The 27,168-nt window shown below is 38.7% G+C and overlaps 1 protein-coding gene across 1 annotated transcript in view; it reads right to left on the bottom strand.

The window, feature by feature from the left end:
• The window catches only part of c5 (complement component 5), a 92,149-nt gene that overhangs the window by 44,900 nt on the left and 20,081 nt on the right, over window positions 1-27,168 (bottom strand). The window contains exons 3-12 of the mRNA XM_028808547.2: window positions 23,084-23,246; window positions 22,432-22,502; window positions 21,681-21,772; window positions 20,385-20,467; window positions 19,499-19,589; window positions 18,157-18,262; window positions 15,521-15,656; window positions 5,240-5,355; window positions 1,718-1,906; window positions 1,376-1,579 (exon numbers count right to left, since the gene is read on the bottom strand). Coding sequence (XP_028664380.2) covers window positions 1,376-1,579; window positions 1,718-1,906; window positions 5,240-5,355; window positions 15,521-15,656; window positions 18,157-18,262; window positions 19,499-19,589; window positions 20,385-20,467; window positions 21,681-21,772; window positions 22,432-22,502; window positions 23,084-23,246 — 1,251 coding nt within the window. The remainder of the gene's footprint in view (window positions 1-1,375; window positions 1,580-1,717; window positions 1,907-5,239; window positions 5,356-15,520; window positions 15,657-18,156; window positions 18,263-19,498; window positions 19,590-20,384; window positions 20,468-21,680; window positions 21,773-22,431; window positions 22,503-23,083; window positions 23,247-27,168) is intronic.

Raw genomic sequence — 27,168 nt, forward strand, 5'->3', positions numbered from 1 at the left:
TAAAATGTACCAAGCAGTTACTGTATATAGGAATAATGTATTTTTTTTTTCATTTTAACAGTATTTTCATCTTGATTTTCATTCTACTTTTCTAGGTGTTCTAATTGTTTAATTGATCCCTTATTTACTAATTGGTGGGTCTGACTCTAAAGTAGTTGCAGCCTTTGATTATTCAGTGTTGTTTGCCTGGGTGTCTGATCTGCTCGTTTTAAATTGTCATTATTAAGATACAATGAAGAGGGAAAAACTGCACAGAGAAAGGGCAAAGTATAATGAAATCAACAAAAGAGTTAAGCATTTAAATCTATAGCAAAAGCAGAAATATTTGTAAATGTCTTATAAATGTAAAAACCATGCTGCTGTGCTTTTCTGAATGTCGAATAAAAGAAAAAAAAAAAACAACTAATTAAATGAGATCAGTGCTATCAGGTGTTGTCAATGATTAGGAATCCACTTGGAACAAAAACCTGCAGCCACAGGGGTTCACCAGGACCGAGTTTGGGAAACACTGATGTAAACAAATGCTTCAATGAAGAAAATAAAAAAAAAAAAACAGTTACAAAGTAAAATGTTTTGATAGACTATTGTACGTCACATATACATACTGTACACCCTCAAGCCATCATACTGGGCCAATTAATAGTCACCAATTTACTTAACCTTCATATTTCTGCCCTGACGAACAGAGAGAACATGTAAATTGCAAATGAACAGTGCCTTGGTTGGGAAGTGAGTCCCTTGATATATGTGTCAAAACACTGGAAAAAAAAAAAAAGTTAACTGATAGTAAAACTGCAAGCAGAATGTAGACTCATACACCAGGATCCAAAGTGCTGTTTACATTATGAAACCTAGAATTGGTATCATAATTTACCTATTAGCTCCCTTTGAACCATGGGAAAAATCTACCAAATATTCTTGTTTCCTTCGAAGATACATCTAGCTGAAATACCTAAAGGGATCAGAGTTAGGGGTTCAAACTATGAGAGAGAAAATTCTTTCACAAACTAATTTCATTGTGCTTTATATTTTAGTGGGTTAGTTTAGCTTAAAGGTCTAAGGTCCAGATTTCAAATCAGGCCTAGGCACTTTATATACGGCATTTGCTCATTTTTTCTGTGTGTGTGAGTTTATCTTTGAGTTTGACACTTTGCCTCACATATCTCAAAGATGCATTTATTATGTTAACTTGCAAAATTGTAGGTGCGTGCATAAATGTAAATGTGCATAAATCATACCATGTAGAGTTGCTTTCTGCCTTGCATCCAACTACGCTTGGATAGGAACCAACTACTGAGACCTTGAACTATGCATGTTTAATAACAGATGTGTCTCACCTTAATTCCATTATGTGCCATACATCAGTTTTTCTTACCTGATAGTTGAAATGCTGAATTTTGAATAGATACGGACTCTTAGGATAAACATTAACGCTGACGTAATCACCCACGTGCAACAGTTTGTGCTGGGAAGACCAGTCAATGTGGAGGTAACTATTGATACTTGATTTGTATGCTACTGCCGTGAATTCTTTCCGAGCTTGATTCTCTTCAGGGACTTTTGAATCTGCTGTCTCCAGCTGAATGAAGACAGATATCAGCAACAGATGTAAACAAACATATGTGCAAAGACTGTATTTATGAAGACTTCTATATCTAAATCTGAATGTCTTGCAAACTACCATATATTGATTTGCTTGTATGATTTACCTCCTTACCTTTAATTGAAGTGTAGCAGCATCAGATGGAATGTTAACTACAAAAAGTACTGTGCCATCAGAAGAGCTTCTTAAGAGGGAGTTGCCATCCTCAATTAATGTTTCCTGGCCATTCTTGTCTAAAGTTGAGGCTTGGAGTTTCACAGGGATCCTCCCGACACTGCCACCAAGAGGGTCTTTGACTTGGACCTATTGTACAAACGAAAGGAATGAAGAAAAGGTGCATAACTAGTGTAAGCTGATCAAATATAATAATTCTTTACATTTATATAATGTTTGAGTCACTACTCAAAGCGCTTTACATGGTGAATGGGGAGCCACTTCAACCACCACTATTGTGTAGCTTCCACCTGTATGATGCGATAGCAGCCAAACCATAACACCTATGTTGTTAGCCAGTTATCTTAACTGTTCCATCATCCGCACTATTCTGACTTGAAAAGACTTGTTTAAATGTCATGTAGTCTCGTCTGTTTGTGTTTAAATGACAGGAAGACACATACAGACTTTTGCTTCAATTCATTTTAGAGATACTCTCTACCATGGCAGTTCCACCAAGTGTTTGGTCTAATTTTTGGCATTTTTTTTTCTTTTGCTGACTGCATAGACTCATATACTGCACTTATATTGTAAACAGTATCACTGACAGATGCCATGCAAGGTACTTTTTCTTTCTTTTGTTACAGATCATGTATACAGTGCCAAAAGCATGGGCAATACAGCTGCTCATCTCTGCTAGTATTTCTGTCATCTAGTTCCAATTACTCGAAACACAATATACAGATGCACATAGATGCGCATACTTGATGTGACTTTCTAATCATAAGTGCTCAATACAGCTGTTTCCCATATTCCGGTAGCTGGAACTGTGGCAGATGAAATGACTCCATGCTGCACAGTGGTTAGGACTACTCTACAGCTCAACCACATTGATACTTTTAGTAGATACTTTTACAGAAAGCAGTTTACAAGTTGTAAATGCATATCACAATTAAATATTACACATCACAGATGTTTGGGACAAATGTGGCTCCCTAGATTTTAGCAATATTGTATACAGGTCAACATATTATATCAAGAATGGGAGACTGGAGTAGTGGTCTCCTCTTTTAAAAAGTAGAAGATAGAGTGTTTTGTTTATAATGTGTCATATCCGCCTGTAAAAGTTTACATTTCACACTCCTATCATAGTGCTCTTGAAAGTAAAACACATCTTATTTTTGAAGGTCAGATTCTGGAGGAACAATGTAGATTTTATTTTGCCTGTGAAACACTGAACCAACTCTTTGTGTCTTTATATGGATATTTGAGGAATCATGGGAATCGACAATCCAGTCTGGTCAACTTTTATAGACTGAGAGAAAGTTTATGCTTACAAGAATATCATATATTGTACTGTTATCTTAAGTTGGATGTTCCAAGTGTATGGACTACATCTCTGGTGCAATTTACTCTTTCTATTAGTGAAACAATGGTAATACTTGACCTAATGTCTAATTCATTTAAAATGAGAGTACCATTTGACTAAGGTTATATTTTTTTCTCCCTTCTTGCTTGCAGTTATTGCTAACAGTTATGTCAGAGTGCAGCAGTAGCATGAAAGTATCTTGTCAATGGAAAAGAGTATTGCATTCCGGTTGGTGATTTGATGGTGTTGTGATATATATCCCATTCAATAGAACCCTTGCACTGTCCTAATCCCTGGGCATCTGCGTCGTAACTGACTGGATCAGTGAGTGAAAGATAGAGACACAGAAGATGCTGTAAAAACAGGATTCCTGTTTTATTACAGCATGTGCCGTCAATTCACAGATCAGTGTTATGCAATTATTTAAGCACAGTTGAATGCTAAAACACAAAGAGAAAAGGCAAAAATTAAAAGCAAGTGACTACAATATTTACAGTGACTCAGGAAATAAACAGTGAAAAAAAAGTATTATAAATAAACATAGTCCAGGAATGTTCTATATGCAGAAAATGAACAATAATCAAAAACTGAAAAAAAGGCAAAAAATAAGCTACATCACCAAATCCCTGACTCCTTCGCAAATTCTAGTTACACAGAAATGAATATACTGTATATATTTATTTACGATCAAAGTACAATACTCTTCACTGCTCCCAAATGCTCAGCAGATTCATGTACAAGTTGCATAGTCCAAAGACAGCCAAAAGACGACCCCTTGTGGTTGCTCTGCTGTTTTAAATTCAGAGCATACTTTATCTGGCCCACATTAACTCATGTCTACTGGAGTCCCCCAATTGCCAAAGACGACAAGACATTCACCTTATGTCACACTTTAAGAAGGTGAATGCTCTCTATACCTTCACCTCCACACTTGGATGCGTGCATGCTGACGTTTGCACATGTGGATTTTCTCTTACAGATAAGTACTTACTCACCTCACTGATCTTTTACACAATATTATTTATGTATGTTCGTATATGCTGGATACTGGTATAGGCTCTCATCGCTTTATTACAGCAGTAGATGACTGCCATGACAGTGGTCATTTTGAACCTTGATGCACAAGAGTGGCTCTTAGGCCTTAGAGCCCAACCCGTATCCTTGAGGGGAACCATGTGCCAAAACGCATTCTTGCACAACTATGGTGCACACCCTTGTTGGAGTGCTACTTTGACAACTCCAGGTACAGTAAGTGCATTTACACCAATAACTGTTTACAATTAAACGAGAGGATATAAATAGCTATTTAAACTATAAACAAAATTAGTCCTTGATGTGGCCCGTCACTGTTGTACTCTTGCTTTAACCTAACTGTGATCTCTCAACATTAAAATAAATGTAAAAGATTCAGAATCTCCACTTCCAAATAGAAATTTCTCATGATTCTGTCCTAGTAAAGAGTGACTTAGTCTCTGCAGCTCTGTGGAAAACGGTTAAAGTGAGTTTTATGAGTTCACTGTCTGACACAGAGTGATAAGATGAGCAATCCGGGAGACTACTGACTCGAAAAATTTTCCTTCTAGTCTGAAAAGGGAAAACTGAGGTAATTCAGGCATCTGTTAAGGTTAATATCTGAAGATAAACCACTGGGAGAAGATCAAGAAGCAAACCCAGGACAAACCAGGGCAATTTATATCTTTCATAATACCATGTTACAGGAATTCTCCATGATGAACTGCAGATTATTGCTTTGAAAGGGGAAACCTGGTGTGACTTTTTCCTAATACCATAGGTATTCACAGAGGTGAGTGAAATACAAAATTTTGTCAGTATTTGAACAATCTGAACACTGACAAATGAAGCATACAGCCAAACTGTATGTAAGGGAAAGAGACGGAAACACTCTTGTCCTTTACTTAAACACTTTAGTAAGCAGTGTATGATTCTGCCTAATTTGAACATATTTTGGCAACTGCTCAGGCAATCACAGATAATCACGAGAGACAACTTAATCAACGTCTGGGTACTTTCTGGTCCAGTTCCTCAGTTACTAAGCCATGCGACCTACACTTATTAGAATTAAGATGACACATTATCACTTTCAAAAGACTTACCTTTACATAGTAAGGGAGAGAGGGTTTCACAAACAAGGGAGTGGCTACAAGGTTCAAGGAATATGGTGAGATGACATATTTAATGTTGGAAAGCTCACTGTCCTCTGATATTCCTCCTAATAGAAAGAGAAATAGAAGGATTGCAAAAGATGAACAATTTTGAAAGTAAAAATTTCTACTTTGAAATTTCTGTAGTATATTTATAATAGGTATTTGCTGTAATTATTAAAGAAACAGTAGGACTTTACATCCCATTTCAACTTGTTGAATACAAAAGGACATAGTCTAAAATGTAGCACTAGGCTGCCTGTTCCTGTTCCTGGAGAGAAGCACTAGCTGCAGAATTTTTCTTCAAGTAATTTCTTAATTTAATATCATCCCTAATGTAGACTTTTATTCTCATTAATTCAGTTGGCTATAGCCCAATGTCTGTAACCTCAAAACCTATTTAATATTAAGAGAATAGCTTCACTTTGAAATTTAGAAAGATGCTTATTGCTTTCATAATTTAGCTGTCATTTATCTAACCATTTTTTCATTTGCTTTATTTTAATTTGCCTAAATACAAGAATTAAGGTTTTGCAGAATAAATACTTTTGTTTATTTTGTAGTATAAAATATATACTTTCAGGAATTTCTGATACATCAAGGAACAAACTGCCTAATTTGAATAGCATGTTTATTTAAAAATTGCCTGGAGCAAAAACCTAGAACCACTGGAACCCTTCAGGACCTGGATGGATACCTATTTAGTTTGTGGGGCAATCTAGGAAAAGTACACCTTAATATGTGAATTTTCAGAATCTGTAGCAAGTTAAGTTTCTTTTGACATATTTTGAATATTTTTTCCATGTTTTGTTCCCTTGGAATTATTGTTTGTTGCTTTTTTTTTTTTTTTTATTCATGTAATTTATGACACAATACTGGTGATGTTGCAATGGTTTCTATGGATGCTTTACATTTTCATATGCATTAAGTTGTGACATAAAAAAAATTCCAGACAAGGGGCTAATATCAGGCTATGTTTATAAACAATAAAGAAAAGACTCCTTATATTTAAATATTTAACATTAATATACACCTTTAAGTGTGCACTGGTCTTGTGACTTTTAAACCCCACACAAGAACTACTTCTGGGGATATCTGGGAATATTTCTGACTGAACTTTGGAACCCCTGCATCTGGTCTTGTTTAAGGAGCTTTTGAGTTATGGTTTACCACAAATTATGTTTTACCATTTTGTTTTGAATATTCTAACAACACCATTTTGTTTTTTTCATGGTTGCCACCATTTTAAGTTTATGTTGTTATAATGTGCCAGCTGTTTGATAGGGGTTGTGTCCTAGAAAGTTGCATCATGTGACATTACCACCATGACAGTATTTAAGCACTGCACTATCACAACATTAAAGACATTGTCCAAGATTTTGGATATTTGCATAACAAATTTGTAATTAGCTAGCTTGTGGAAGACTAAGGGTTTTGAATATTTTTGTACATTCTTTAACCACCAATTTTGTTCAAAGTTTAGGAATTTAGTTTGTTGATATATTTCTCCTAGTTTTGCCCCTGCCCATTTTCTGGCTAAGATTTTCTCTTGTTTTTTTCCTCCAATTTTTAACTTTCACCTTGTGTTTAGACCACGTATTTTGCCTCTTCTATCCCCCTGCTTCGCTTTTTATCTGAGGCAGAATAAAAACTAATTCCTAAAAGTAGCCTTCCAAAATTAAATTGTATCCAATACAGTAATGACATGCTTCTACTTGAGAATGATGCATGTCAGCGTGGAGGTGATTTAAAAACTATCTTAGAAACACAAAATTATTTTCCTTGAAAGAAAAACAGTTGCTTACCTGGACTAAGTTTACTTTATAAAGGGTATTGTCAACATTCAGATATACCATATAGAGCAAGGTGTAGCCCTACATGAATGTAAACTAGATTTCTGGTTCCTTTGATTTCTCTAGTGAAATTAAACAAATATGTAATAATTTCCCTATGTAGTTACTTATGTTGTACTACTGTTGTGAAGTATATGTTGTACTGGGGATTACATAGTATCTATACTAATTAATAAAAGGCAAAGCCCTCACTGACTGACTGACTCACTCATCACTAATTGTCCAACTACCCGTGTAGGTAGAAGGCTGAAATTTGGCAGGCTCATTCCTTACAGCTTACTTACAAAAGTTAGGCAGGTTTCATTTCGAAATTCTACGCGTAATGGTCATAACTGGAACCTGTTTTTTGTCCATATACTCTAATGGAGGAGGCGGAGTCACGTATCGCGTCATCACGTATTACGCCTCCTGCATAATCACGTGAAGTGAAAACAAGGAAGAGATTTACAGCATGAGTCAAACGCGGGAACGAAGGTAAATGACGTTAATTGTTGAGTGTCTTTTAATACTGTGTAATTGTTGAGTGTCTTTTAATACTTTGTAAGCATACATATTAACAGATGTGCAATTAAACGTGTGCATTTACGGGGTGATTTCTCAGGCTTAAAGCTCGAAGTGATCACTCGAGTGAAGGCAGCTTCACAAAAAAAACAGATCCTTAACAAACTATTATTGGTATATTTTCCCTCAATTTTAAAAGGTTTTCTTTTCTTCTTAATAAAAATTTAAAAGCAGAACTTCGCCGGTGCGAACCGCGGGGATTTGAGCGACTGACGCATACAGACATATTCATGAGTGCAGGTACTTCGGAAAGAAAGCACCCTGTAAACCTAAAGTTTAAATTAAGTTCATAGACCTACAAAAGGTTGCCATTGATTTCAGGCAAGATTGTTTTTCTCCTGTACAACTATACGTTGCATTCTCAAGAGTGTGCTTGCACGGCTTGGTCATATTACAACCGGAGTGCTGAATTGACAACGTGATATACAAACAGAACAATCGTAAAAACAGGATTAAATAAAAAGGCTGCTTCCGTTGGCAAAGCAACGAAAAAGGAAGACCTTATATGACGTTCGTTTATAAAACAGCGGAGAGGCTGTGTGAAGTCAGCTTCACAAAAAAACAGATCCTTAACAAATTTTTATTGGTATATTTTCACTCAATTTAAAAAGGTTTTCTTCTTAATAAAAATTTAAAAGCAGTACTTTGCCGCTGCAAAGCACAGGGATGTATATATATATATATATATATATATATATATATAGATAGATAGATAGATAGAGATATATATATGTATATATATTGTGGTGGATTGCCGGCTTTCGATTCCGGTTCTCACCCCCAGGCCGCCAGGAGGAGCTCTCCCAACAGCGTGAACGTCCCCCGAGTTCCAGCAGGGCCTCATGGACTATGTAGTTTTTATACGCAGCCCTGCTGGATACCTTGGGGGCCACCAGGAGTCGCTGTAGGAGGACTCGGAGGCTCTTATGTGCCCTATAACCCGGGAGGACGTCATGGTCACGTGACAGGAAGATACGATGTGCTCCCGGGTTGAAGAAAAGGACTGTTTACCCTGACCCGGAAGGGATAAGGAACTGTGGACGGATTGGACAGGAACACCTCCGGGTCAGGGTGTATAAAAGGATGATGGGAAATCCCAGACGTTGAGCTGAGCTGGGAGGAAGGGTGGCAAAGTGTCTGGGAGTGTGGAGGATTATTGTGTATTGTTATTTGATTATTGAATTATTATTGAGTATTGTGGAGAGGAGGGTGCTTTGGGCACAATTATTATTATTAATAAACCATTATTTGGACTTTTATCTGGTGTCTGACGTCTGGTCTGAGGGTACAAGGGGTCACGGAGACCTTAATCTGTCACAATTGGCGTAGTCTCGGCAGGATTCTCTGGCCGTCGGATTTGGCAGAGGACCTGAATTTAAATAAATTTTACTGTGGACAGAACCCTGAGAAGACAACGTCCAGACACGCAGTAACATTGCCTGAACCTACCTTCACCACGTCCGATATGGGGAAGAAGAAGGACAAGCAGAGCGACATTGCCAGCGGGAGAGCCACGCTCGTAATGGCCAATGCCCGGGAGGAGATACGGAGCAGCTGCACAACTCGGGAGAAACCTCCATGTACAGACGATCGCTCTAAGGTACGTGCCGGGAATTTAACAAATAATCCTTTTGAAATAACTCACTTTGTCCCGTGCATGTACCTCGGAAAAGATCACTTGGAGGCTCCGCGGGAAAGCGGGGATATTCCCGAAGATAGTGACACGCTCCTGTTCGAGCCAATGAGCAGTAATGGCAACTTCCGCATGTCGACGGTCGGCGAGGAACACGTGATCGACCCTGGTGTGTTCTGGGAACGAGGAGGTCCGCGTCCCGCTGTTTGTGCCTTCGTCTCTGAAGAGATGGACTTGGACTTCCAGAAGGGAATGGGGGAGGCGATCGAAGCACTGCTCACCCCGCAAGAAGGTAAGGAGGACCGAGTAATGGCTGGCTGGTCTGCCGACAAATTAAAAAAGACAGACCGCAGTCCGCCGAAGAAGGCAACCCGGTCCTCAAACATTAAGAACTCCAATTCCCAGAAGCCTGTGCGCAACCCAATCGAGCACGTGCCAAGAGAGGGCGTGCTCATTGGCTCCCAGCCGGGAGGTTTGGCTAGTGATGGTTTATGCCTGCCTTCGGCTGAATTAAATAACTTTTTTGATGTGCACAAGCTGGAAAAGTTGCTTCAGCCCGTGCACAGTTTCTTACAGATTGTGGCAACAATAAAGAAGATCGTTGGAGAGCTGGGAGCTGCGGCTGAAGCGCCGTTAAGAAAGGTAGACGAGTACCTGCGGCGGTTTGGTCAAGAGCGTCCCGTGTTATATGATTTGGCGGTACAAGTAGGAAATACCGGTACCGTATATAATGAAATAGGGACGCAGTATGAAATGGGCCCGTGTTTGATAAGTAGCGGGTGCCAAACCACTGCGAGCCCTACACGAGAGTGTGGGATAATGACAGAAGGGGCTGGGGAAGCGCCAATCAAACCGGAGCAGTTGGAAGGTACTGTCTCTCGGGGCGATAAGGTGCTGAAGACGCCGCCTCCTTCTAATAAACAATCAAAGGGTGTTCAGACAGAAAAAGGGCTCTCTTTTACTAATAGAGAGAGCCAAACTGTGGATATACCCCAGATTAAAAGGGCGGTTCAGGGAAATAAAATCTGTGCCGTACAGCATAAAGGGACACAGTGTGATCCGGCACCACGTTTAATTAGTAGCGGGTGTCAAAGCACTGTGAACCCGACAATAGATTGTGGAATGGTGACTGAGTGGTCGGGTGAAGGTCCGATCGAACCGGGACAGCGGTATGAGACGGCTTCCCAGAGCGATACAGACCTCAAGACCCCGACCCGCGTGATGAGGGAGTTGTCGCTCGTTACTGGAGGGGCGGAGGAAGTGCCGATCAAACCGGGGCAACTGAAAAGTGCTGTTACCCGGGGCGAGGTGGTACTAATGATGCCGCCTCCTATAATGCGTAGAACAACGGGCGTGCAAACAGCAAAGAGGCTCTCTCTTTTCCATAGAGAGCCTCACGCTGTGCACAAGCCCCAGAATAAGCAGGAGATCCACAAACTGAAACACGGGTCTCCTGACAAGACAGAGAGAAGGGCTGAGAGCAGTAAAGTGGCCGTAAAACCCTCCTTGGCGGAGGGAAGGGCGGAGCAAACATTGACAGAGTTCCCAAGATGTTTCTGGTCTCGCAGAGGGGGACAACCAGGAGGACATCATCGGTGTTACAACTGTCATCGGCCGGGCCACGTGTGGCGAAGTTGTCCCCAGAGGACAGGGGAGCGGTGGGACAGAAGATACACCGTTCCCCCAAGGTTCGCTGGGGAGCCTAGACAATGTATCCAAGGTCCGGCTAACGCGTCGTCCTGGAGGAGGACGTCCCTCGCGGGGCTGTTCGCTTCGCTAAGGGGGGGGAATTGTGGTGGATTGCTGGCTTTCGATTCCGGTTCTCACCCCCAGGCTGCCAGGAGGAGCTCTCCCAACAGCGTGAACGTCCCCCGAGTTCCAGCAGGGCCTCATGGACTATGTAGTTTTTATACGCAGCCCTGCTGGATACCTTGGGGGCCACCAGGAGTCGCTGTAGGAGGACTCGGAGGCTCTTATGTGCCCTATAACCCGGGAGGACGTCATGGTCACGTGACAGGAAGATACGATGTGCTCCCGGGTTGAAGAAAAGGACTGTTTACCCTGACCCGGAAGGGATAAGGAACTGTGGACGGATTGGACAGGAACACCTCCGGGTCAGGGTGTATAAAAGGATGATGGGAAATCCCAGACGTTGAGCTGAGCTGGGAGGAAGGGTGGCAAAATGTCTGGGAGTGTGGAGGATTATTGTGTATTGTTATTTGATTATTGAATTATTATTGAGTATTGTGGAGAGGAGGGTGCTTTGTGCACAATTATTATTATTAATAAACCATTATTTGGACTTTTATCTGGTGTCTGACGTCTGGTCTGAGGGTACAAGGGGTCACGGAGACCTTAATCTGTCACAATATATATATACAAATAGATATATATGTATATAGATATATAGATAGATATATATATATATATATATATATATATATATATATATATATATATATATATATATAGAGATAGATAGAGAGATAGATCCACATTACTAACCGAGAATGTTAAACCGGATGGACGCAGGGACATCCGGCCATGGGCCGTGGACGCAAAAGACGTACTGCGCAGGCGCCACAAGAAATGAGGCGCCGCGACCACAGAAAAAAGGAGTCAGCACAGAAAAAAGGAGTCAAAGCAATGAGGCGCCGCGACCACAGAAAAAAGGAGTCAAACGCCGGCAACGCACACAGCGCCGCACAAAACCCATTGCACACGAAACTAGCACACAAAAAAAAAGAAGCCGCTCACGCCCCACAAATCCCACACCCATCTCCAAGCAAGCCCCCCACACCACCCCCCCACCCTACAAGCAACGGACAGGACACACACAAAGAGGAGGATTCAGCAAGCCCCTGGCACACAAAAAAAAAGAAGCCGCACCCCCCCCCCACCCCCCACAAGCGATGGACGGGACACACACAAAGAGGAGGATTCAACAAGCCCCTGGCACACAAAAAAAAAAGAAGCCGCTCGCGCCCCACCAATCCCACCACCCCCTCCAAGCAACATCCCCCCCCCCCCCTTAGACGCCGGCAAAGCACACAGCGCCGCACGAATCCCATTGCACACGAAACGGGACGCACACAAAAAGGAGGATTCAACAAGCTCCTAGCACACCAAAAAAAAGAAGCCGTGACCGCCACACAAAGCCCATTAGACACAAAACGGACAGACTACGGACATGGCACACGAAACGTTCACAAAAACGACGATTCAGACCCACAAACACACTAACATCAATAAGAAGTGACATCCAAAGCCCCATTTCTGAAGGAACCGTCCGTATTAAACATACGTCATCTCAACACCTTCACACTATGCAGCATAGGTGGATCTCCTTACAATGAAGCACTATTAACCGTTCAACTGCAGAAAAGGCTCCATATTAACAGTGAGTGCGATCCTCCTTATTACTTATCCATATTTCGCACGCTGAAGAACAAACAAGTCATGAATACACGATCACGGGTACAAAACGATACGGCTCGGATAACGGGACCAAACACACGAACCCGCATGAAAAAACAAAATACACGGCGGCGCATACAACGCACTTCTGAAACTCCGGAAGAAAAAATGTCTTGGCTCCAAAAACGCAAAGCTCAACTAACCCAGTTACAGAGACGAGCCCAAATGGACAGACACACTAAACGTAGACGCATGCAGCGCGCATCTCACAGTGCTGCATCGGAACAGGCACGGGTTCAAAACGAAACACCTCCCGTCTCAGACATACAGAAACGGCAGCGAAGGGACAAAATAAATAAACGCAGACGTCTACACCGCGCATCTGGAATGCCGGAAAACAAGCAGGCAAGGCTCCAAAAAGAGAAAGCTCAACTGACCGACATACAAAAACAGGCAAGGCTCAATACAAACAATGCACGCCGTAAACTACAACGGGCTTCTCACACAGCAAAGGCAAATCGATTACAGCTCCAAAACAACACGTCCCAAATACTGGACATACAACGACGCGCCTCTGAAACGGCACAAGCAAAACATACACGTCACGGACATCAACGACAGACACCTGCTAAACGCTTGCGCCAGTTAACTGACAACGCGTTCAATAATGAGTCCACTATTCAGGAAAATTCATTGAGATTAATAAATGTCATTTGCAATCATTGTCATTCACTTAACTTCCCTGAAGAAACAACTGGCAATACAAGTAATGAATTTACACGTTGTTGTCAAAAGGGTCAAATTAGACTGCCTCCTTTACATTCATATCCTGAATATCTACAGAAGCTTCTAACTAACGATGTACCTGAAAGTGAAAACTTTATGAACTGCATTAGATCCTACACATCGGTATCCACTATGAACATGAACAGTAGCACTGCACATCACATCCGTCTTGCAAAACTGTTAATTATTGATGAATGTACAATGGCATCCAGTCACTTACTCAACACCATTCATAAACTTCTACAAACGCTGATGAATAATATTCCCTTTGGAGGAAAGGTACTTTTATTAGGAGGAGATTTTAGACAGTGCTTAGCTATTGTTCCACATGCCATGCGTTCAGCTATTGTTCAGTGCACCTTAAAATACGCAGACAATTGGCTTTGCTTTCAAAAGATACACTTAGTACAAAACATGCGATGTCCAGATCCAGATCATAACAATTGGTTATTACAACTGGGAGATGGTAAACTCACCAATACAGATAGACTTCACCCAGATATTATTACAATTCCTCAAGCCTTTATCTGCGACGACTTAGTTACACAGATATTTGGAACAGCAATCTCATTAGAACAAATGTCCCTTTTAACACAACGCACTATATTATGTCCAAAAAATATTAATGTAGAAAACATAAATACCCAAGTCATTGCATTACTTCCTGGAGAGACACAACTCTTTCTAAGCTCTGAAAAAGTTGACTCACGACAATGACCATCTTCATTGACCTTACAAGTTCTGACCTGGAATTACCTTTTACACTTAAACGGCATGTACAAAGAAATTTTCCAATAAACCTTTACACTGTGCCACACACTTTATTGTTTGCTTTCTATTTGCATCATCTACACCTTCACACTATTCTATATCTCATTCATACATCTCACTCTTTGTCATTTCCCAACACCGGGGGTTGGCGAGCGAAGCCCCCTAGTAGAGATAGATAGATAGATAGAGATATATATATATAGATAGATAGATAGAGATATAGATAGATAGATAGATAGATATATGTGTATGTATGTAGATATGTATATATGTGTATATATATGTAGATATGTAAATATGTATATGTATATATATATGTGTCTGTATGTGTGTGTGTGTATATATATATATATATATATATATATATATATATATATATATATATATATATATATATATATGTATGTGTATATATATGTTGATATATGTATATATATATATATATATATGTGGATGTGTATATGTATATATATATATATATGTATATATGTAGATATGTATATGTATATACAAAGAAAATGCTTCATAATGACATTTTGACCCTCCCCAACATGGTTGTTATTAATGGCTCATTTCTGTCACTTCAGGTAACACATCTATGTGAAGTGGAACTACAAACAGCTTACAGTCAAATAACTTGAAACCTCCAAAAAGCAGAAGAAAAAGTGTATAATGTAAGGAGGAAAGATCAATCAATTACAATATTTGAAAGCTGCACATGTAAGCATCTTCAAAATGTTGCATTTTAAAGATTGCAGAAGAACAATTAAAATAAGGAAAGTATACTTCTCAGCTATGCATGAGGAGTGGGTCCAGTTTTACTTCTGCAGTCATGTTTCATTCTGACTTCTGCAGGATATAACTGTCATCTAATTTCCATTTTTAAAGATTTAGTTTACATATTATCAGTTAGGAATTGTTCATTCATAAAGATTGTGCTTTTATACAAAGTGGTTTAAAATTAAAATTAGTGATCTACAGTGTACATACTTCTACAATTAAAACACTAATAGCTTAAGTAAGTCACTCAGTATAATGGAGGGCGTCAGTGGTGGGGACTGAACTGTAAATATTGTATATTTCAGATATGATTTAGGCGATTGGGGAGACCATTAACAGTATTACACTTAATTTTAAATCAACTGAACCAGCTCAATTTTAAAATAACAAGAGGCTAAACAAGAAAATCAAACAAGTGCCTACAATTTTTACCTGTGGATTCCATTACTGATACCAGTATATAAAGGTTATTCCCATCCAGTTGCTCCAGGCTGTCCATCCCCAAAGTAGGTGTGGATTTTAGGGCAGTATTGGTATTAAAGATGACTTCAGCCTCCCCCTCATCCAACTGAAATTCAGTACAAAACTATTCAGTTTTACATAAGTTAATTTTAGACAAAAACACAGTCCTGATGTTTAACTTTTACACCTAATCTTTTATTCCAGCCATTGTTTTAATCAGAGGCCAATTTCTGCCTGAAATTGAACTCCTTCCATGACTGATTCTGATAAAAGTACAGTAAATAAAAAGCACACTGATCCATTCATTTTTATCCATATAATTTTGTTTTCACTTTGATATTGTAGAATGTTTCTTAAACAAGGGTTAAAAAAATCTAATTTATTTAGATGCCCAGAGAGCATTTCAATAATATATAAAATATTTCAAAGAACCCACCCCTCAAAGGTCCTAGGGAATGGTGAGAAAGGGAAGTTTCATTGGCATCTCAGAAAAGGAGTGGAACTTGTTCATACATAGAATACAAGGGGGTGCTGATCAGTCTTTGGCTTTCCCCATTTGACTGATTTTTCAGATAACCTAACCTATATCACATCAAAACTCTTTATCTTAAATGTTTCTGGTCAAAATGTCATCATTGTAAGTTTTACATTTTTTTCTGTGTTGGGTTAAAGTGGAGATGTCACAAAACAATGGACATTTCACATCAAAAGAGTGTTGTGTGGTAATTTGTTCTTTAAGGGGAACTTGGCCTAACAAATTTATAATAATATGTCCGGTACATTAGGTGATATGTGCCCTTCCTACTCCACAGTCAAAAAACTGGTTTGCTCAATTTAAAATAGGACCCAAATGCTGCAATGCTGACCAGAAGCATGACTGAGTGGTTGCATTCACAGGCCGTTTTGAACTGTCTTAAGAAGGACCCTAAGGAATTTTTGAAGCAGCTTGTTGCTATGAATGAAACTTTGATCTATATGTACGATCAAGAGACCAAAGGACAATTCAAAGAATGGAGAGACAGTAGTCCCCACATCCACAGAAGTTCAAGACACAGATGGCAAGGTGATGACTCCTCTCCAAAAATTTAATTCTTCTTGTTGATTACCTGAAAAAGGATGCAAGTATCATTGCACACTACTACATATCACTTTTGGACAAGTTGAAGCAGGAACTGGACTCCAAGCTTTTCAAGCGAGTCTTGTTTCTTCAAGACAATGTTTCTCCAACAGCACAACAAAAACTTGCTAATCTACACTTTGAAGTGCTGAAACACCTGGCTTACTCAACTGACCTGTCCCTTTCTGATTATTACATGTTCCCAAACCTCAAAAAACACTTGAAAGAAAAACATTTTCAAGCATTAAGGAGACCAGCTGTTGATGAATGGTTTGCAGCACAACCCCCAGAGTTCTTTGACAGGTTGAATAAGTTACAGCAACATCAGAGAATATGTTGAGTAAATAAAATTTCTCAAAACTGTAGCTTGTTGTTTTCTTTAAAAGGTCAAAGACTTAAAAGGTCCCCTCATACACTTTAGTTCTATATGTGCTAAGAATTTAACTAAACTTAATTATTTTAATCACATCATGCAAAAATTGTCTAAAATGTACCCAGGGAAACACTCAACATGCAAGTGCTACCATCTAGCCTCAGCTTCACTGGGCCATGTTTTGGGAATGCACTAAATAGATCAAAACTGACATACTTCTCAGACAGACTTATTGCTATTATCCATGCCAAACCATTGATTACAATATCTTGTGTACTCCTGGATGGCATCAAAGTGTAATAGTCTATACTACACCACTAGACTTTTCTTGCTCAGCTGTACGAATCCCAACCCATCCTCCATAACTCAGTGGGTAAGTGAAGTTGGGTAATCTCAAATTGGGAAAAAATAAAATTCTCTATAATAGGATATGGCCAAAACTTTTAAAAACATTGCAAGAATTCATTAATGCATGTTGGGTCTGTGATTGACTCTTTTATGTTATTGTTTTTTCCATTTAAAAGTCTTTTTTTTTTCTTTTGTGTGAAGGTTGAATCTTGTTTTACTTGGACCTTTTTTTGTTTTTTTTTTCTTTTTAATTCTACTATTCCTTTGTATTCTTTGTATTTATTTTAAATGGTTGTATCTGTTATGTTATTATATGTTTGATTGAGTAGAATGCCATTCTAAAATTCTGTTTTTTTATGAAAAGAAAAATGAAACAAATTTAAATCCATTTGGATTCTAAATTGCAATTCAACAAAATGTAAAAAGTTCCACAAAGAAATTTATACTAAACAATATACATTGTACTGTAATTAGTGATGGAACTTGTTATTAAGGAAAATCAAATTAAAAACACACTATCAAATTTTCAGTCTGCATAGCATTAATTCTGTGTAGTTTTCATGTTTTGTAATTTTGAATCACAGTTTAGATGGCCATGCAGCGCACTATTATTCCCAATAGTTGTTACAGCACCTCACAAACTGCCAACAATTTCCTATATCTAATTTAAGGCATAAAAAAATCTCACCATTTTGATCTTTGAATTTACTGACACAGTTTTACTTCTAAAACGGCATGAAATATCTTGTTGATAATAAATCTACTGACCACTGCATGTTGTGCTGACTTTCGGTACATTGTAGTCTTCTTCCCATTAATAATTCCAAACTGAACAAAAACATCTGCAGACTTAAGTGGCATTCCATGTAAGTACCTGGAAAAGGGAATAATGGTCAAAATTTGTACATGGAAAAGCAAAATCATTTATATTTTAAATAAAATATCATTATTTACTTATTAACTTATTATAATTATCTTTACCTTTAACTTACATAATCATAATTTGAATGTATTTAAAGTTTTGCGTACATTGTTTCTGAGACCAATACAGTAATTTGACAGGAAACAACTATGACAGAAAATTCCAATCACTAGCTACTTTAAAAGAAGTAGCCTTTTCACAATATTATTATAGATATTTTTCATTTTTGTGGTATGGTACTATGTAGTGTCACTAAGTACCACTATAGGGGGCATGACTTGAAAAATTCCATTACAAGATTAAGAGCAAGAAAGAAAAACATACAGTAAGTGAAGAGAGTGATCCACAAAAAATTTGTCTAATTGGACAAATGTATTTAATTTCAAGGAGGAGAGTACCCTGTGGGGATATTATTTAGCCTCTGCAACTGTGTGTCTAATATTTCAAAAGAGAGTGTACTGTAATCTCTTCAAAGCCCCAAATCCTCCATGGAAGCCAAGTGAAGAGTACACTGCCATTTTGAGAACCGACTTGTAAAAGAGCCATAACTAGAAGACTCAGTATCTAAGTGGTTCATATATGTAATAGTGCCAACCATGAAGCCAGAATGCCTAGAAAAAAACCTTGGTGTGGTTTAAATTTTTTTCCTCCATCACCCGCTGAATTTGGGTCCCTATCCAGGTTCATCGCGTGGTGGGTGTGGCAATGCACTACAAACTGAAGTGAGGGTGGCTTAGAATACTACAGCCAGACAGTTTACTTTGAACTTGGACATATATAGCAAATGCTGTCTTGAAAAAATGAACAGTATTTTATAGTCTTCAGCCAACCAGAAGCCACTTTTCTCCCTCCTCTCTTCAGGACCTGTAGCACTTGTGTCACTTTATTCAAATAGAGTGTTTTTTTCTTTTATCCACAGGTCCCAAGACTACTCACCAATCCCTCATACTGACAAATGTATGTGTGTTTCTTCTACTTATAGTTTACAATTTGTTGCATTTAGCATTTATCGTATTCACTGTCTATTGTTGGTAGCGCACAATTTGTCTGCTGTTATGTGGGAGATTGACAGGTAAGAATTTATTTGTAATGTGTATACATAGCAAGAAATCTGAACTTGAATGCACATAGAAAAGAAGAGTTAAGAAATTGAGGCTTCCCCGATTTTGATAAACTCTGCTTCATTACCTGGCTTTGACAGTGAATCTGAAATTTTCAAATTCATTAAAGCAGATAAATTGGGAGTCCGGCTCAATGGAAATGCTAAAACTTGGCAGTGCTGCAATGTAAAAGAAATAGTTAAAAAAAAATCTGATCAATAAATGATTAATACAGCTTCTTTTTAAATGTTAGTCATTTCAAGAAAAAAACAATGTTGAATTTAGATTTCTTTAAATTGTTAATTTGCCTGTTAAAATAATTAATGTTTTCTGATAAACTTTGTTTCTTCAAGGCTATCAGAAAGAAGTCATTTTGTAGTTTAACCAAATCAAGAAATAATGAAGTTGCATTTGAGAGGTGCACAGATGATACCACCCTTCATTTAAAGTAGATTGACAGTAGCTTTTAGGCTATTGGAACTTTTTTTTTTTTAGTTCAGCAGGCTAAATTATTTTTCCACTATGGGTCTTAGATGATCATTCCAATGTCATAGGTTTCATTTCAACAGAAGGCTGAATGTGAGACAAACATGTTACAATATTCTTTGTTCTTTGAATGCACTGGTTTTCAGAAAAGGGTCTCAAGGTATGAGATTGAAGTGATTCACAAGAAGTCCTGTACCCAAGCATTCTGTTGTACACAGTGTGGCACACAACCATGGGAGATCCTGCTACAACCAGTCCACTGGGGGTTTTCAAAGAATAAAAACCTCATGATTAAACTTTTAAGAAATAAAAGTAAAAAGAAACTATTTACATATTCATTGTTTTAAAGTGAACAAAATAGATCCTTACCCATTATTCAGTTTTTTTAGGTAATAAGAAAGGAACAGTGTCAAGCTAAGACAGTGAAGTTATTTTGGCAGTGCAAGACGGATCAGCTAAACCAAAACATACAGTATGTAACAACTTACTGTACTCTTTTACTTCAAACTCTGCTGTAACCGAAGTAGAAAAGTCTTTGCTATAGGCAGCTTGAATCCTCCAGACTCCATACCTAGACAGCCAAACAAGACGGTAGACTGTTATTTAAAAGATAGCTGTCACAGACCAGCATAATAGACATTGAGTGTTTCCTTTAAATTGAATGACAATAGGATATCTTTACAAATATCTAATATTGATGCGTTAATGGTCTTTTTTGCCCTCAAATACACTTTCATTAAGAACCATGCTGTAATTCAAAACATTGAAACACTAAATGTTCTGTCCAGTGATAAGAAAATCCTCAATAAGGCTGAAGGGCATGAATTTAAAAATTAACGCTTGAACTTTCTAAAGTGACAAAGGTAATGCCACTCTAATAACAGTGACCTGATTCAAATCAATATAATTTGAATCAGCAACAAAAACATACAGTGGTAGATACAGAAAAAGGTCAGGTCATGTCAGGTCAGGAACTAAATAAAAAACAAAATAAACCCCACTCTATTTGCTTATGAGAAAATAGATTGTTTTCTTATAAATTCCTCCATTTTAGCATGGTTGCTTCTTCATTGTTGGGTAACTGGGTTATAGTTTACTGCTGTTGTCATGCATGCACTTCCATGAGCTAAAAATTCATGTCCTCTTGTTCTGAGCATTGTCCTGGGTTTAGCATTAGAAGGGAAAATGAAAATAAATTAATATCCTTCATGTAACCAACCCAGTGATTACTGCATATGTTAATCTTTACCATTCATTCCATCCATCTTTACATTATATAAAAATATTACATGTTGGTGTTTTCCCTGGTCACAAAGTGTTCCAGTCTCTGCCTCATTTATGAATGGTTGGATGGATCTTTCAGGCCACTGATAACTGATCAGGCAAAATATTCTTTTTTTACAGTCTTGTTGAAGTTATTTTTGTATGAGAATTAAAGTAAATGTGGTTATTTGTGTTCAAGCAAACATTTCTACAATGGATTCAGATTTTGCGTTGTAGACTTAGAACTACAATATTTTTACAACCACTCTAGTTGAAAGGCTAAGATGTGCAAACAATTCAGTTTTCTCACACACACACTATAGTAATAACATAGCATCATCAGCCACACCTTTACACTGTAGTAGGGTTCTGAAGCCTGCATAAAGGACATGCAAAACAGATAAACAGTATCTCAGCTAAATTTATACCTGTGGACCTGGCACAATATTTTTTTTTAGCAATAAAGTTGATTTACCCCTTTTACCCATAACAAGCAAATGAATCAGATATTGAAAACTTACTTGGGGTTCAGGGGAAGTTTAAAGTCTGGCAGAGAGGCAATGCCAGTGACGTCGTCAACCTCCACAATGTCCACCTTCACAAACTCTGGATCCTGAGGAAGAGCAATATTAATTCTTAGGTTGACAAAGAAAAGGAGAGAGGCAAAAGTCTTTCTGCACACAAATTGAATTTTGTATATGAATGTAAATACAGTTATAAATTGAGAAATAAATGCTAAAACTAATGTTATGCTTCCAACACCAGAATGAAAATGAAAAGTCAAAGCATTTCTTTATAGTGCAGAACTGAAAACATAATTCATATTTTTCTTTTTCGGGCTCTTTTTTTTCCCCATTTCATACTGTTACATGCAATCTTTTTCATATCCAGTGCTTAATTATTTCCAGAGTTGCAAGATGACTTGAGGAAAGTCTCATTGGCTGAAAAAGTAAAAAGGAAAAGGGAAGATAAAACAGAAGAGACAGGAAAAGCCAACCCAAAAATCAAAAAATCCTCAAAATGTATATAGAACTCAGAAAAACAACTAAAAGAGATGAGAGTCCGCCAAATCATTCTAAAAGAAATGTGGAACTAAAGTAAGTCTACAGAGTTACTCAACAGTTTATTTTAAAGACTTGGATTTCTAAGCAGTCTAACCAAGCTCTTAAATATAAACTCCAATAGTAATAGGCCACAAAATATTCCAGAATATTATTTACTGTATTTTAGGAAAATATATCTAATTTTAGGATGTTGTGACATGTACAATACCATATATGTGACGGTAATAGGCCTCTGTGCTGGCTTCAACTCTTCATTTAAAGAGAACACTCTCACTTTGACTGGAGCAAAAACAGGAAAAATAAATTAATAGATCAAACACACACTTTATGTTAGGTAGTCTTTATTTAATATCAAATAACTTGCTAATTAACTACTACTGTAACTTTAATATATCATTGAAAACTATTTAATGGGCAGTTTTGTAGTCTTTCATATTTATATATTCAATGATAATTTTTACTGTACGTTTTATACAATTACTAATGGCTAGAGGCAGGAGAATATCTGAAATATAAGAAGCATATAAACTGAAGAAACAAAATTTGAAAAGATCATTATTAGACAGCCACACAACATAAGTCAGTCTTAGATACCTGCATATTTGTTTAAATTAATTGAAGAGTATCACTGAAATGTTTGATTGATAGCATTTGCACAGGCTGTCATATTATAAACCAAAAATATGGATACTGCTTAGAAATTAATATACCGTAGGACATTAACGGTATGTTTATGTTTTTGAACGTTTGTGTGTAAAACATGATAAATGTCTTACTGTTTGTGAAGGTTCCTGATTGATACTTACAGAATTCATACTTAAGACAATATAACAAATTAAAATAAAGAATCGATAACTTACCTGACTGCTCAGGGGTATATAATGGCTTGTCAGTCTGAATAAAAAGAAAGCCATTCACAGAGGTAACAGGTATCATCTCCTCTTTAGTGATCTCATTGGATCTAGCTTCCAGGTACACCATATTGCTAAAAATGCCTCCTTTGGGTAAATGTCTTGGGAGAATCTATAGTAAAAAAAAATATAAATGAAATTTTGTCTGGTATGTCACAGTCCTGTGATACATGTACATATGATTGTGACTACTTAATCCCTCAGGTTTAGCAGGTGCTTTACAGACTTAATACAGGCTGAGGTAGGGTCTCTGTAAATAATAACAAATTGTTTTCAGTACTAATTTTAAGAAATATTCTTAAAAATAACCCTGTGGTTAAGACAATGGACTGTAAACCTTAGGATAACTTAAGAATACCTGCTTGTAAATTACTGTATGATTTTGAATACATCATGTTACCAAGCGGTGCCCCTATTGTAAAAATTATCCAATCATCCATCTGTCCATTTTTAAACTTGCACATCTTGAGCAGGTTTGCAAGGAAGCTAGAGCCTATCCAAGCAAGCATTGATATCAAGGCATGAACAACCCCTGGACAGGACACCAGTCTAACATAGGGTGAAAATGTTCAAACATAAATACATACACTAGGGCCAGTTTAGACGGCTACATTTTTAACACCTCACAACTGAAATATTCATTCATTTCTCACCACTTATCTGAGACTGGGTCACAAGGATAATAGTCTTAGCGGTGAAGCTGTGATCTTATCCTTTCTGTGATTACCAAAAGCTCATGACCATAGGTAAGAATGAAGGTTGTTTGGTAAACTGAGAGCTTTACCTTCTGGTTCAGCTCCTTCTTCAACAGTATGGATCAGTATAGCGGCCAAATAACTGCGCTTGCTGCCCAGAATCTGTCTTTGCTCTCACTCATGACAAAGACACCGAGGTACTTAAACTTGTCCACTTGAGGAAGTAACTCACCTTCCACTAGGAGAGTACAGTCCACCTTTTTCCTACAATAGCCTCAGATATGGAGGTGTTGAACCTCATCCCTGCCACTTCATGCTCGGTCGCAAACAATCGGAATACGTGTTGGAGTTCAGAGCCCAGTGAAGCCAACAGGACCACATCATCTGCAAAAAGCAACGCCATAATCCTATGGCCACTGAACTAGACTCCCCTTCCTCCTTCTCTAGATGCAATTTTATATTCAGTCCATAAAAATCACAATTAGGATAGGAGACAGCACAGACATAGCAGATTACCACACCCACTGAGAACAGTGCTGATGTTTCTCCAAGTATATGTAAACAGGTCTAATTATCAAGGGCCCAGAAACCCCATACTTGTCCAGTTCACACCATAGAATCTCTAAAGGAACATGCTCACACACCCTTCTCTAAGTCCACATATGTAGAACAATTGGGCGTACCTGCATGCCCAATCAGAGGTTCCATGACTGGGTAGAGTCTCCTTTCCAGTAAGATGGCATAAACTTTCCCAAGGAGGCTGAAGAATGTGATCCCCTGATAGTTGCAGCACACCTTCCAGTCTCACTTTTTAAAAAAGGGGACCACCAACACGGTTTGCCATTCCAAGGGTACTGGTTCCAATGACCACGCAACATTAAAAAAACACGTTAGCCATGACAACACAACAATGTCCAAAGCCTTTAGCATTTCAGTGCAGATCTTATACACCCCTGGGGTCTTGGCACTGCAGAGTTGCTTAAATACCTCGGTGACCTTCCTTTTGATCCCTCATCAGCTTCTGGCTTTGCTCCCCCAAAAAAGGCATGTCCATTGGGTACAGGAGCTCCTCAAAGTGCTTCTTTGTCCCTCAGTCTGGGTCAGCAGTTCTCCACTCTTGCTGAAAACAGCCTATGTCAACCCCTACCTTCTCCTTCCAAGTCGCCTGATGGTTGGCCAGAACCTCTTTGAGTTCTCTCTGAACTCCTCCCACACCTGAGTTTTAGCTTCCCTGACTGACAAGGCCACAGCCTTTTTGCCCTGTTGGTATGTCTCTGCTGATTTAGAAGTCTCCCTTGCTAACCATACAGGCAAGGCCCCCTACTTTAGCTGGATGGCATCCCTAACCTCTGGTAACCTTAGGTTGCCACCTTAAGAAGCACCTATGGCCTTCAGGTCACAGCTTTTGGCAGCTGCTTCCACAATCAAGGCTTTGAACAAGGTCCATTCCAACCCTCCACTGTGTCCCCTGGAATGTAGAAAAAGCACTTTTCGTGGTCGTAGTTGAAAGTCTTCCGGATGGTGCCCTTCCCCAGAGGTTCCCAGTCCATCCTCACTACTCACTTGGGTTTTCCAGGTCTGTCCAAGCACCTACCCCAGCATCTGACCCAACTCACCACCAGGTAGTGATCAGTTGACAGCTCTGCCTCTCTCTTCAACCAAGTGTCTAGAACATACCGCCGCAAATTTGATGATACAATTATAACATTGATCACAGATCTAATAATCATACCTCATGGAATATGAGTTTGCAACATATTCTCTCTGGCTGTATGGAAGCATTACTGAGGTATAGACAGTGTCACGACCAGGTCCTGCATAAGCGGCTGATACGGTTTGTTAGGCAAGGGTGCAAGGCTCAGAACAGCAGCACAAGGATGTGGTCCCTCCTGTCACCTGGAGGAGAGAGGACCATGAGGGCTGACCTTGACCATCAGTTGACGTTCCCAGAAGAGTTCATCCCAACCTCTTTATGGCCAGGCATTGTGCTGAGGTCAACCACTAATAGGAAGAAGGGATTTAAAGGAAACACCCAATGTCTATTATGCTGGTCAATGGGAAAATGGGGTGGAGGCCACCTTTGAGAGAAAGAGAGAAAAGTATGCAGAACTGTTAGCTGCATGCTCACAAGCAGGGTGGGAATCTTCATCTTCAGAACTGTTAGCTGCATGCTCACAAGCAGGGTGGGAATCTTCATCTTCCCACTAGAGGTAGGTTGCAAAGACTTCACTGGAACATCCTCCCAGAGATTCCTGAAGTTCCTTGGGATTATAGGCTTAAATCTGAGGAAGGCCCTCCATGATCTGGCAGAGGTGGCAGAAGAAGAGAGCTTCTGACTCTGGCTCAGAAGACAGGATAAAATGTGGGGAAAACAAGGATCCTAAGAGCTGCCTGCAGGGGTAGTAAGGAAACTTCCCTACCACTGCTAAACCACCTTGAGATGTTCTGGGATTAAAGCGAAACATCAGTTAAGGGTAGTTCCTGGCTGATGAATCTGCAGCAAGTAAGGTGTTACTGTTGGAGGTGCGTCAGGCAGAAATGCTCAGCAGATGGTCCCACCTATGCTCTCATTCAGCATCTTCCAGATTCTCTTATGGGGTTAGATATAGGCCCACAAAGCATCTGGGCCACCAACTTACAGTAGAGTTTGGTGGCCTCTATTTCCCTACACCACTAAATTCCATTTTTTCCTTTTTATTATGAATTGCATACACTATTGAATTCTGATATTCATTTAATGAGTTGGGTATTCAGGACTATTATTTAGCTCATGGTTATTGCTAGAAGACAACAGAGCACAAGATGCTTCCTCCTTGATGTACTCCTGTCACCTATTGGCTTAGACAAAAATATACCTATGTTCCCGGAAAGGCCCTCTTCATTCTTTCTGTAAAGAAATTCCTTGTGATGGACAACATATGGAGCACAGACCTGTCAAATCAGGATACGTAATTCATTTTTCCCTGGTACAATCTCCCTTTCTTTCATCCTGAGGCTGTGTGTTATCATTGGCTCGACCAGAAATCCAGCCCACAGGAAATTAACATTTTTCTGTCAAAAATGAAGAGAAATGGAGGGGTGGGCCCTAATCAAGATATCATAGTTAAGGAAGGTGCAATATTATGGCAATAATGAAATGGACATTATTTTTTTCATTCTCCTCAAAAACTATTTACTTGCAAAAGGTAAAATAATAGCTCCTAAATTAATATGTAATATGTTTTGATGTCCTCTATTTAGTGATTTAAAAACCAGACAGCGTAAAATAAAATGACAATTGGAAGAAATATATAACATCATGCGGTGGAAGATTCTTTTTAGAATATGTGCTTATATTAA

The sequence above is a fragment of the Erpetoichthys calabaricus genome, chromosome 9 (genome assembly GCF_900747795.2).
Source record: "Erpetoichthys calabaricus chromosome 9, fErpCal1.3, whole genome shotgun sequence".
In the NCBI taxonomy this organism is placed as follows: Eukaryota; Metazoa; Chordata; class Cladistia; order Polypteriformes; family Polypteridae; genus Erpetoichthys; species Erpetoichthys calabaricus.